This window comes from Trachemys scripta, chromosome 8 (assembly GCF_013100865.1).
Source record: "Trachemys scripta elegans isolate TJP31775 chromosome 8, CAS_Tse_1.0, whole genome shotgun sequence".
Taxonomy (NCBI): Eukaryota; Metazoa; Chordata; order Testudines; family Emydidae; genus Trachemys; species Trachemys scripta.
The window spans coordinates 18,620,116-18,633,186 of record NC_048305.1 but is presented as its reverse complement, the minus strand read 5'-3'; the positions used below and the strand labels follow the sequence as shown (position 1 = coordinate 18,633,186).

General features: G+C 40.5%; 1 protein-coding gene across 3 annotated transcripts; it reads right to left on the bottom strand.

Moving 5' to 3' along the window:
- Positions 1 to 5,748: 5,748 nt before the first annotated feature.
- Positions 5,749 to 11,625, bottom strand: DRD1 (dopamine receptor D1). Of its 3 annotated transcripts, none has more exons than XM_034780287.1 (4): positions 11,278 to 11,625; positions 9,664 to 10,571; positions 9,402 to 9,540; positions 5,749 to 9,104 (listed from the first exon to the last, which is right to left on the bottom strand). In XM_034780287.1, the coding sequence occupies exon 4, from the start codon at positions 8,897 to 8,899 to the stop codon at positions 7,544 to 7,546; it is 1,356 nt and encodes a 451-aa protein (XP_034636178.1). In that variant the 5' UTR covers positions 8,900 to 9,104; positions 9,402 to 9,540; positions 9,664 to 10,571; positions 11,278 to 11,625; the 3' UTR covers positions 5,749 to 7,543. The 3 variants fall into 3 exon arrangements, with proteins under 3 accessions (XP_034636178.1, XP_034636179.1, XP_034636177.1); XM_034780288.1 differs by having other exon boundaries at positions 5,749 to 8,907; XM_034780286.1 differs by having other exon boundaries at positions 5,749 to 9,540.
- Between the last annotated feature and the right edge of the window lie 1,446 nt (positions 11,626 to 13,071).

The following is a 13,071-nucleotide window of genomic DNA, read 5'->3' as shown; positions in this document are numbered from 1 at the left end:
CTTCCAAGCAAACATTGAGTAGAGATGGTTGAAATTTTTAGCACAAAATTCTTTAAGCCAAAAAAATTGCCTTTTTTGTGAAAAATTGGCAACAGTAATGGAAATTTTCTATTTTCTGTGAAATTTCATTGATATTGTAATTGAAATTTTAATCAAAATCATTTTAAATCATCACTTTTAAAAAATTTCCCAATCATCCAGTTTTCAGTAAACAAAACATTGTTGATGATGTCAATTAAAAATTCAATTAAAAATTTTGCAGAAAATTTCAAAAAAAGGGAAAATGGGTCCATTTTGAACCTCAGAAAATGCAAATGAGTTTGACATTTGAAAATTTTTCACAAAATCGTTTTCCCATATTCCAAAATTAGCAACAGCCTGTTTAGGAATCAATGTTCCATTTCTCTCCCATTCTCATAGAGTGTGAGGTACACCGAGAATTTAGGATTAGGTTCTAAATCTGCCTAGGAGCAGAAGCTGCTTCAACAAGAGTGATATGAAGATGATACATTTATAGAAAGATTTAGCTATAAAAGTCTCAAAAAAACATAGAAAAGCAAAGTGACATGGAAATGCCAGCGTATTTTTTATGCATTAGAAATCATTATACGTACCGTTTTCAAAAACCCTACCATTTATAATAACCCTTAGAAATCTAGAAACTGAAATAATAATAAATAGGAAATAAAAAATAATTCTTTGTAGTAATATAGCTTTTTTCAGCTAAAGATCTTAAAGTATATTATTTCTAACTGTTTTGTTTAGCAATTTTTGTTTCTTTCCTCTCTCTCTCTCTCTCATTCACTCACTCACACACACACAGGAACACAAACACACACTTGTTTGTTCTTGTAGGGCTGCCTCTGAGTACTTGATTGCATATACTATTTTGTTGTTTGTTTTTTACTGTAGGATTGCTTGTGAGTGCCATCTCACATTTGTTATTGTAGGGTGCCATGAGCATTGGGTCACATGCAAAGGATTTCTAAAATTAAAGACTGATCGGTCTTGAGAATTTTGTCCTTTTGAGGCAGGCACTGTGTCCTTGCTTCATATAGCTATGGCCTTTTTCTCATGCATGGGGTGCTAAAACTCTAATGTCATACCAGTCACTGAATATTTCCTCTTGAGGTCAACAGCAAAAATCCCATTCAGTTCAAAGGGGGCAAGGATGAGGCCCCTCACTCTAGAGTGCAATGTGCAGAAGTAGTGAATGCGCAATCTTTTAAACAGCTAAGCTCCTTCGACTCCTACTATTTCAGTTGGACTTGAGGGTTCTCAACAACTTGCAGGATTCAATCTCATAAACCAGATATGATAATCTCAGCACTCCTAAAATTCCCGTTTGTTTCAGGACCTATGTTGGGCGTGATCCTGTAAGGTGCTGAGCACCTCCTGAGGATGCTGAGTGCTTTCAAGTGTCATTGATCTCCGTGGTAACTGAGTCCTCAGCATCTAGCAAGATTGGGCCCATAGTGGTGGCAATCCAGTTTCATCCTTGAGCTAGCACAGGAATTGGTGCAGAGGGAGGGGGAAGGCAGCTTGGTCCCTGGTTCAGGCTAAGGCAGTCTGAGTGCTGCCCTAAATTGTTCCCTGTTTCACCAGCCCCTATGGGCTATTGCAGGGGTGCAGAATGGCCAAACCATAGGACTGCCCTGGCCACACCTCGTCCCTTCTCCAAACTGGCCATGCTGCCCCTCCACCTCCAGCCAGCCCTGAAATGCTCTTTCTGCAACGGCTTCTGTGTTGACACCGCAGATTACAGATCCAGCTCTGTGTTTGGCATACAGACCTCCACAATCAGATGGGGATGGGCTTTCACCTGTCCTATATCCCCTTTACGCCAGCCTAGCTGCTGCAAACAGGCCACAGGGCAATGACGAATCAGGCCCAGAATCTCTATTACTGCAATGGATTCATACAAATTCTCAGTTTTTACCTGTCTGTTTTAACAACAGCCAGCGATTCCTTTCAAAGGTACTGGAACAAAAGCATTGCTTTTGTCTCCAGTCACATTCTTCTATAAGGAGATTGGAGCCAGGGATAGTTGTTGCTGTTCAACTTTACTTGTAATAGCCATTGCTTGATGCAGCCAACATCATTTGTCACTAATGACATAAATGCTGGTTATGGAAAAGTCAGAAGCTACTATTTAGCAGCAGGAATTTTTCTGCCAGACCGTAAACGCTACAGCCTGACAGGACCTAAAAAAGGAAAATTTCTTCAAAAGAGAAAAGCCACAGTCACAAGAAAACCAATACAGGCAGCATTCGTCTCTATTTTACCCAGTGTTTCCGACTATAAAATGAAAACAAACATTACCATGTTAAATGCTTTTTTTAAAAACCACTCTCCTGTCGTTATCATAATTACAATCAACTTGTTCATAAGTAAAATCAATTTAGTCTAAACATTCAGCCTCAAAAGTGAATTCTTAGACATCCTAGGAAACACATTTTTAATAATAGTTGCCTGATATTCTGGGAAGGAATATGCCTACCTGGTTTGAGCATGGATCTGGGTGACAGGACTCCTGGGTTCCATTTCTACCTAGCTTCATCTCATTTAAGAAGCCAGATAGGCTAAATTTACAAAAGTGGCCACCGATTTTGAGTTTTTCCATTTTTAGGTGGAAGATACCCAATCTAAGACACCCAAATGGAGGCATGAAAAATTAGAAACCACTTTTTAGCTGGAAAGCTCTCTATCGGCAGCCCCGTTTGTAAAGAGTAGGGTGACCAGATGTCCTGATTTTATGGAAACAGTCCCGATTTTGGGGTCTTTTTCTTATATAGACTCCTATTAGCTCGCACCCCATGTCCCGATTTTTTACGTTTGCTTTCTGGTCACCCTAGTAAAGAGGTAATGATCATATCTGTTAGATCCAAATTTTGTAGCTTGCATTCATCTCTGCCATTAAGCCCATCTCTAGTATTAAACCACATTAGAGAAAACTCTTATTTGATATTTTTACTTACAGAGTAAAAAAAGAGTTAGTAAAGGAGATGTCATAGTTAAACCTTTCGGATTAGAAAATGAGTTCTTGTATGACCAGTTCAGTGAAATCAACAATGACAAATTCTGTTCCCAGAGAAATTGATGGCAAGACATTTTAAATGGCCTGAAGTTCAGGTGTGGCACACCTACAGTTCCTCTGGAGTTCAGTGAGCTTTGTGGATGCTCGGCATTTCTGAAAACCAAACCATTGTTGATGCCAAAAGGACTGGGACTAGGTTCTGAGAACAGTTTTATTCATTCTGTCGATCTTCAAAGATTACGTTTTTCTTCCCCTTTTTTTAATATGTGATTGTTATAGACGATTTTCAGGTCTGTTGTATAGTTTTCACTGTTTTTTTCCCTGGGAAACGGCCAAGTCCATTCAAGTTTTAATCTTGAGCACATAGGTAAATATGGTTCATTTGTGTGTAGATTGTTCTCAGTAGTATAGTGGCTTCCAGGCCACCGTTTGTTTGTAAATGGAAGAGGTTAAAAACGATCTTCCGTCACAACGAAGTTATAAGGAAGAAAGGCTACATTAGATTATGTGTTACTGGGGACATTTCAAACACACAACCATTTTAACTAGTGCATAATCAGAGCAAGGCAATGGAAACTAAAAAGCTTGCCTTGTGCTATGTGCTGTTAACCTTTGTGATGCTAGCCCTCCAGTGTTCCAGCTGGGCTGCTGCCATCCTTTCACATGCCACTCAAATCAATACAGCATGTTGGAGTCTTTGTATTGCCAGCAGCACAGCAGGTGCATTTTACCTGGAGGTAGCTGGTCACAACAGACTGCTGTGGCTGTGACCCACCAGTAATATTCCAGCTATCTGTTGTGCCAGGAGACCGGCTAGGGCTGGAATTTATCCAGCACCTGGAGGATGCAATGGCTTCAGTGCATCTGGCAAACCCTAATCTGCACCTGCACTCTAGCTGCAAGAGCTTTCTGGGAGCTAGGGAGCAAGGTGCATAGCAGGTAATACAGGCTTCTGAGAGGCTAATTCAGATTAGTGCCCCAGAGGATGGGTCCCCTTGTACATGCCCCTGAAAACCACTGGAAGGGGCTGAGAAACAAATAGGACAGGATAGAATCTGAGCTAGAGAGGCACAGGTTAGACTGACAAATGAATAAAGGAATGGGGTAAATGGGTGACTAAGGATATGGATGAACTGGTAGTGGTAAGAATGAGATGTATGGGTGGTGGGAACAAGGAAGGTAAGAAGGGTTTGAAGGAGGAGGTAGAAAGAAAAAAGAAGGGCTGACAGAGAGAAAACAGTAGCATTGTCTCAGAGGAGTAAATCTCTCTCCTCTCCTGCCCTTTGTGAAGTGTTCCAGTGCCTGTTCTGAAAGGGGGAACCCAGATTGCTCCTCAGAGGAAAGGTATGCCACATCCGCATGGACAGTGCCTCTGGCACTCCCACCGGCGCCCAGTCTTTCACTTTGAAAAACTGATCAATCTGTGGGCAAGGAGGCACTGGGATGGCTCTGGTTACCTGCAGTCTCACCATTTGCTTTGGGCACAAGCAACCACTGTGTAATTGGGATAACGATAAATGTGGGGTTACTTTGAGTGTTATATTTAAAATCTATTTTGCCATTATACTCCAGACCAACATTCAAATTGCAAGGTTTTGGGAATAAAAGGCCAAATTCTAGAAGTCAAGGAGAGATTTGCCTGATTAAGGACCACAGAAAGTCCTTTTGCTTGTGTACTCTTTGAAATGGAAGCCAATCCTTCATACTTCTCAAATTTATGACAAATATCAGGACCCAGGCATCACCCCAAACTCAGAGAGAATCTCTGGCTAACAAGCTAAAAAAGATTAAAAGTAGGTTTCTGTTTTGCAAATTGACTATCAACCTACACCTCCTTGCTCTAGAGACCTGCCAAAATGTGCATTCACAATCAGATCTGCTGGTTTTACTGACTGAAATAAAGCTGCATTACTTTTTCCTTGTGTTAGAATTCCATAGCCAATACAGCTTTGAGAGAACGAGGTGCATTCTACTCTGGCTCAGTCCTGATTACCGAAGCGTTAATACTGGTAATACTTGAAGCAGAAAGAAGTGAGCTTGACTTTCCATTTTCAAAATGGATTTGCAGGCTGATGAAGAGACAAGCCAGTGGGCTGGACCCTCCATTGGGATAAATTTTCATAGTTCCACAGAAGTCAATAGAACAACACTGATATACACGAACTGAGGGTCTGGTCCACCTTCTTTTTACTTATAAATGGAGTTGTTTTGAATGGGAACACACTGAGAGACAATAGTGATGGAACCTTACAATGCTATTTTTACAAATCACTTTGAAGAGTATCACAGAGCTTTAAAGAAGGACAACAAAAAGGCCCCAGGGGGGTGTGATTCACCACTATGTTATTCCTGTTTTACACCAGTCCAACACCTTTGATATCAACCAATCACCAGTGAATCAGGCCCTATGCATTTAAATGGTTCAGACCCATCATTTTAAAGCAGCTATTTTGAAATCAGACATCTGAGCCCTTTCAAATTCCAGTCCAGAATGAATGGCAGCAGCCAACTGAAATAGAAACATGAAGCCATCTCAATACAAAGGGCTTTCTTCTGTTCCTATGGAAAATTCCTATTAACCTCATTGGTATGGTTCCACATTAGGGCAAGTGGGAAAACGTTAATATGTCCTTGTCATTAATGTAACCAATATGAGAAACAAAAACCAGAATATATTTAATAAATGCAATGTAGATTGTTTTATTTGACCTTCTGTTCACAAAATAATTTTATTATATGTATGAAAGCAGCATACAGGCAATAAAATTATGAAAACATTCACAATACATAAATAACACAGACCTGATGCAGGATGTATATATTTCATTAGACTTCTAATTTTTCTCTCGGTTTTCTTTTCCTGATAACACTTTTTGATAAAGGTTGTGAAGAGTTTCTCAGAAGGATATTTTGCTAACATTCCAAAAACAAATGGCTCTCTTGGAATGTGTCCGTATAGGAATGCCTGCCGATGACTGTTGCTAATGTTTACTGACTGCTTTTGACATTACAAAGGAAAAGAGGCAGGGATTTTGATTTCAGAGTACAATGAAAAAGTAACAGTTGTCAAAATAAACATTGGCAAATTTTATGGAGCTCACAAGACATCTGGAAATGGGGATTGAAGCTCCATAGACATTTAGAAATGTCTTCATCCAAAATGGAAATGAGGCACTATTCATTATTCAATGTACTATTAACATATTTAAGACTAAAATTAATGTCATTCTAGTTTTCAAAGTAAAGCACTAAAGTACCTCACTTGTTAAGTTATTCTGGCTGTGATACATTAGCAGACAGACAGCATGATTTTTGACTACTGGTGTTTCTGCAATAATACAGATGGTAAAAAGATTTGTCATATTTACTACCATTATAATCAATTGTGTTTATTCAGAAAAGATATCCAAGACTTGAAATAAGAAAAGTCTGAGAAAGCTGTTTATCTTACATAAATACAAAACATTATATACTAATGATTGTTATATAAGAAGCTTCTCTTCTCAAATTGGATTCTTCTTAAGGTGGTATTCATATTTAAGGTATTTACAGATCCACAAACTGACATTCTAGCAAAGTCTTTGTAACATGAAACTTTTTAAAATAAATAGCAGCAATTCCTTTTATTCTATAAGGGAAGAGCTTTCTCAGCTTGTCAATCCGTCAACTCTGGTCCTATTTTTTTTAAGCAATCCCACAAAAAATAAATAAATTCTACACAGCTTCAGCTTCATTAACTCCCCCATCCTTTGCTGTGCTTTTTATGATTGCCTCTTTTTTATTTACTTCATTGGCTACCCAGACTATCAGAGAGGGTTTTTTCTTTTGTTTTTAATGGTCATTATTAAAGTGCTGACTAGTTGACTGGTCAAAATGCAGTTGTGAGACCCTTGAAATATCCCATTATTTAGACATTTTAAATAAGTTAAATAAAGCTAGATCTGTTATAACATATGAAAAATATCAATTTTAAACAATAAATAAATAAAACCAATATCAACATATTATCTCCCAAATCTTTAAAAATACCCATTCTCATTGTAAGGCTCGTTGTTTTTCAGAAATAATTTTAGAAGGCATCTACCTACCTTTTTAATCCCTCAAACTTTACTTAGAACCTGGTAGCACCCAGTAGTACTATACATGGCAAATTAAATCCTCTGATTTTCTTCAAAGGTTAATTGTTAAGTTGTTAATGGGTTTTTTCTTGTCCCATTTTAAGATAGAAACCAGTTTCTATAAATATTTATAGAGCAGAGGAAATATTTTCTTTGACACTGCTTTGTACCTAAATTTGTGTCTCTGTTTTATTCAGTATGAACAACACAGAAATACCTTTGGGTTTTCAATATCTTTTTTGTTTAAAATTTTATCTTTGATTTGAACACCCAATAATCAACTCTGAGCTTTGCGTGACAGTATAATTCTCACTAGAGCTTAGTTTTTTACCAAAAAATCTTATATATCTTTTTTGACTATTAGATTTTGCTGGGCTAACCTCAGTGTTCATGTTTTATGTTGCCCATTCTGAGTGATGGGGTTGATCTTTTCCAAAGACACATCAGCTTCATAATCCAAGATACCAGACAGTGCTGGAGACATTTTCTCCAAGGTCTTAGATAGTTCACCCTCTTCTTCCTTTTTCAGAAGTTCTTCTTCTGGGCAGATAATAGCATGTGGGATCAGATACACCAGGTTACACTCTTTTGGGCTAGACCCTCTAGGCTCATGATGGCTTGAAAAAACAACTGCCCCATTGTTGTTGATACTAACGGTCTCTATAGCGTTGTTGGAAGTAGGGCAGAGTCTGTAGCATCCTAGCAGAGTTGAAAATGCCTTGCGGAAATCAGCATTGAAGGCATAAATGATGGGGTTCAGTGAGGAATTAGCCCATCCAAACCAAACAAAAACATCAAAGGTGGTGGAACTAATGCAAAAGGGTTCTGCTCCCTTGGATGGTGGGCTGGGCTCACAAAAGGGCACCATGCAGTTCAATATGAAAAAGGGTAACCAGCAGCATACAAACACCCCCATGATCACTGACAAAGTCTTTAAGACTTTCGTTTCCCTCTTGAAGGACATTTTGAAGGAGCTTTCTGGTTGCTGGCAATCCATACTGTTTCCATTCCCTGTAGTGTTTTGGCAGTTCTTAGCATGCACTGCTGCTCTTTCCAAAGCCGAGATGCGTCTTATTTGTTTTTGAGCAATCCTGTATATCCTTGTATAGGTGACGATCATGATGGCCACTGGGATGTAAAAGCTAATTAGAGAAGAGGAGATGGCATACATCCTGTTTAGACTGGAATCACAGTTGTCCATGGTTATGTCTTGGGAACTAGCATTTAGCTCTAAAAAGCTTGTGGTTGTAGCTTTGTGCCAGTTCAGCTGCACAGGAATGAAGGAAATCAATACAGACAAGGTCCATGCCACACTGATCATGATGAAAGCTGCCTTGGGGGTCATTTTCCTCTCATACCTGAATGGACTAGAGATGGCCCAGTATCTGTCCACACTAATGACACAAAGGTTTAAGATTGAGGCCGTGGAGCACATAATATCAAATGCCACCCAGATGTTACAGAATGAACCAAAAGGCCAGAAACCAGCTATCTCAGCAACAGCTTTCCAAGGCATGACCAAGACTGCCACTAAAAGATCTGACACTGCCAAGGAGATTACAAAGAAGTTGGTCACCTTGGACCTCAGATGGCGAAATCTAATGACAGCTGCACACACCAATGTGTTCCCCAGAAGCGTGGAAAGTATCAGCAAAGAAAGAAAGCAGCCTGTAAGGATCCGAAAGGAGGAGTCCCTTTCCCCGAGCAACTCTTCCCCGTCCATTGTGGTGTCGTTCCAAGTCATAGCTTCTCCTGAGGGAAAATCATATCATGAAAATCATGATGACATCAACTCCTTTGCTTGGAGAGACTACAGATACATCAGGCGTCCATTAATTACTCATTGCCAGGCAGACCGAAGGTTTGTGTTATAGTCTCTTCACCCTTGGGTGGACCCCATGCTCCTTAGGAATCACATTAAGAGGCATCAAAAGCTGTGTGGCAAGTAGCTGAAATTTACAAACACAGTCAACTCTGCACCGATTTTTTTTTTTAGTAATCCCTTCTGAAATACATTGTACTACTCAAGCACAAAATATCCCAATTAAAACAGGCCATCTGCATATGTCCTGCTTGAGTCCCCTACAAAAATACCCAACAGACAAGAGTGCAATCACTTTTCAATCACATATTCCCACTTAAATAGGCTATTGATCCAGTGTTTCCAGTGTCCATTTGACTAGCCCTTCAGATCTACTGAAGCGTATTACATTAGGTGCTTTTGTTTCTAATTTAATTTCACAAACCTCTAACTGATGAGACGTTTTTTTTCTCCCCTTTTCACCCTCAGTGCATTCCAGCTACAAAATACATTAGTTCTCTGTTTATGGGAAGCTTCAGGGAGCAACTCCTCATTTTGTTCCACATTGTTTAGGTCTCACAGTCCTAGAAGCAAAGAAAATAAATTTACATTGTGTGTCTGTGTGTGTGTGTGTGTTTTTAAAGACTTTCAGTAAAGAACGGCTCATGTTATTTATTTTTAATTAAATGAGAAAATCTGAATCCTACCTTTCACCTTTGATTCTCTGTTTGTCCTGGGATGAAAGTTTGTCTCTCCTTCTTATTTAGTATTTGAATTGCATAGCAAATCACATATACAAAACCAACAGAGAGGCACTGCATTGCATCAGGTGGGGAAAAAATAAAAGCCAATGGTTTAATCGGCAGGAATTAATTTTCAGATGAACAATAGGTCTGGTTTTCAAGCTCCTTCATAAAGATCTCTTGTTTAAAACTAGAGTCCTATAAGTGCATGACAGGCTGCTTCCATTCCACCCAGTCTTTGTGCTCAGCCTGCAAACTTTGTTAACCAGCTCAGTCCTGGCTAAATGGTCATCACCCAAGTCACACTTTGTACATCCCATTGAAGTGGCACATCAGTACAAATCATCCAAAACAAAGGCACGGTATTTCCAACACTCTAGCAAGATCTGAGTGATGTTTCTGTCTTTCGTTCTTCACTGGAAGAAGAAATAAGGGGAAGAGAAGGAAGAAATGGGAAAGACCTGAGTGGAGCTCCCTTCAGCCACTGATGTAGCTTTCAGGCCGGTGGCTACCATAAGCTGTGGGAGTGTGTTACTATTCCCGTGGGAAAGAGTTTGCTCTGACACTTTGCTGACACGCTAGTTCTCCATAATCATCAAGGAATAATCCTCTTTCCAACTGCTGCTCCTCACAGTTGCATTCCAGGGATGAGGTCCAACCCCAACATGCCTTTCCCTTTAGACAAAGCCCAGGTGCAGCAGGCTCTTCAGGGTCTCCTGCACCCTGCCCTGGGATTTACATCTCCAATCCCAGGGACTTTCCCTCCATCTTGCTGAATGGGGGACCCCGATAGCAAAGACTTCCTTCTGCCTGGGGTATCGGGTGGCAACATCGCCTCTCCAGGAAGTGTCTGTTTCACTTGGGTCTCCTTCCTAAAGCATTAAGAAAGGGGAAAGACAGACATGGGACTATTCAATGGGAAAACGTCGCAGCAGCCCCCCAGTCATCCCCTCCGGCATCCAAGGAGCTATTCCATAAAGGAGCATTTCCAGAGCATCCCACATGACTTCCTCCTGTCTCATTGCCCCCAATCGTTATGTAGGCTGTATACTGCACACTCAAGCCACACACCCAGAGGGAGACACAAAAAGGGTAATAAATGCCAACACCCTGGCGTTTGATTGAACAAAGAGTATTAATTTCAGCTGTCCTAAACGACATTCATCTCAGTGGCACATGGGGTGACACAGAGTATTTCACCATTTAAAACTAGACAAGGTAAATTAATTGACATGAAAAGTAAGCAGATGTAATTAACTTGTCCCTTTGAAATATTCTAAAAAATGTAAATGACCCATGTGCGCACATATACATTCACTCTGCAAATAAAGATCATACACAAACACTAATGCTCAGCAACCCATAATCAGACACAAAATACACACACACACACACCAACCACTGAAGAGCTACAAAAAAACTAGAAAACTCCCAAACAAATCAAAGCCACAAAAATGCACAGACACACTAAACACAAACAAATCACACACACATTTACACAGACAAAAGACACAACACACACAACTGGACTTGACACTAAGATCTAGTCAAACTCTTTCCCCTGTGGCATGTACTCACCAACACAGGGGAGAAGTCATTTATCCCACAGGCTGGCTGTTATGGCTTGCAGATGAGGCAGGGATCCCAGCCGAGAGGACACTCGCCTCATCTTTCCCTGCTGGTTTATTTCTCGTTTCTTTCCCACCTCGCCGTTTTCACTCCACATCCACACACTCTTTGACGTTCATTGTTCACCACCTTCCAGGGGTGCAACGACTCAGTGGGCGCCTGGCTCCCCCTGCTGGATGAACCCAGGTTTCTTTTCCACACATTATTTGACAGCACCTTGTGTGTGGGCGAAGTGAGGGGTGGAATAGAAAAGGAAAACAAGGGAGGATGCTGACTTCTCTCTTGGATCCCAGAGCCTTATAGCATCGGAGGGATTTATGTAAGAGGAGCCTTAGGCAGCCAAGCAAGGTATGAAAGATCAAGACCACCATGCAGGGCACCTTCCCCAAAGGAAAGTTAATTCCTTTTGCTAGCTCTACACAGCTGAAAACTGGGTTGCAGAATAGACAGAAAATGCCACAGATCTGTTGATTCCAGCCACATCAACCACAGTAAATTGGAGGCTCACACCAGTCTTTTGAACTTTCTGGCCAAAATTCCCCCTTCCCCTCAAAAAACACCATCAAAATACAAGAGAGGAAGTTTCATCATTTCATCCCAGAATCAACAGGCACAAACACATATACTTAGGAAGAAAGTGAATCATGGAATCGACATGAAGTTTTAGGTTAACATGCACATGCACACACACACACACACTTTTTACCATTTTAAATCAGTCTTAACCAAATCATAGAATTAAATCTTTCCGCTCCCCTCATGATAGTTCTGCTATTGACTTGCAAACTGTGGGTTACTGATGCACTGAATGCTGCTCACAGGGACTGCTTGCTAACAAAGCTGGCATCTGGAGAGAAGGGGAGCAGCAAAAAAACTGCTTCCCAAGCTACCACAAGATGCTGCAACTGACTCTTCTAAAGAGATTCAGCCTTATTGCCTGCTATTGCTGAAAATGAGCAACTATAGCAAGGTGTTTTGTCCCACACCAGTGCATCTAGCTGGCCAAGGTGGCACACCAGGCAGTCTTCACACCCACGGCTGTGCTAAGCACTGTTCATACCTACAGGAAGGCAGTCCTTGCTCTGAAAAGTTTAAAATCTAGATAGACAAGGCAGACAAAGGGTGGGAGACTGTCAGCATTAATTCTCCCCAATTTACAGATCCCCATCGACAGAAAGATGAAGTGACTTGCCCAAGGTCATGCAGGAAAATTCTGGCAGAGTACAAATTAACCCCGGATCTACTGACTTGCAGTCCAGTGTCTTAAGCATAAGGAACATCCTTCCTCGAGCTGCAGTTTTTCTCCAAAAACTTGAATTTTGGTCATTTGACTTTATGTCTGTTTTAAAAATCCAAAGGACTCCATTTTCTTTAATGCAAAAATCTGCTGTTGTTTCCCAACCACAATTTTGTCTTTGCAAAAGTTTCCGGCGAACACTTGGCGCCACAAACTCAACTCAGTATTATGAGGCAGAGTTCTGGCTAGGAGCAAAAGAGAGTTAGGGCTAGAAATACCCTTTTTCCCATGATGCATTTGAGCTTAGCTCTGCTCTATGCAACGAAAGAACATAAAAATGCTGCTTTACATGTAAATCTCCTTTGTACAACAACCTTACTCCGCTGAAGTCAGCAAATGAAGATATAAGACATCATAGACAATGGAGGGGAGTTAAAGTCTCATAAAAGAACAAATAAAATCACTGAGCTGTCAAGCACTATCAAAGACAAATGTCCTAGGGTTTA

Bases quoted from the DNA above. Each gene is read 5' to 3' on its own strand.
- DRD1 (XM_034780286.1), bottom strand. From the start codon at position 8,899: ATGACTTGGAACGACACCACAATGGACGGGGAAGAGTTGCTCGGGGAA.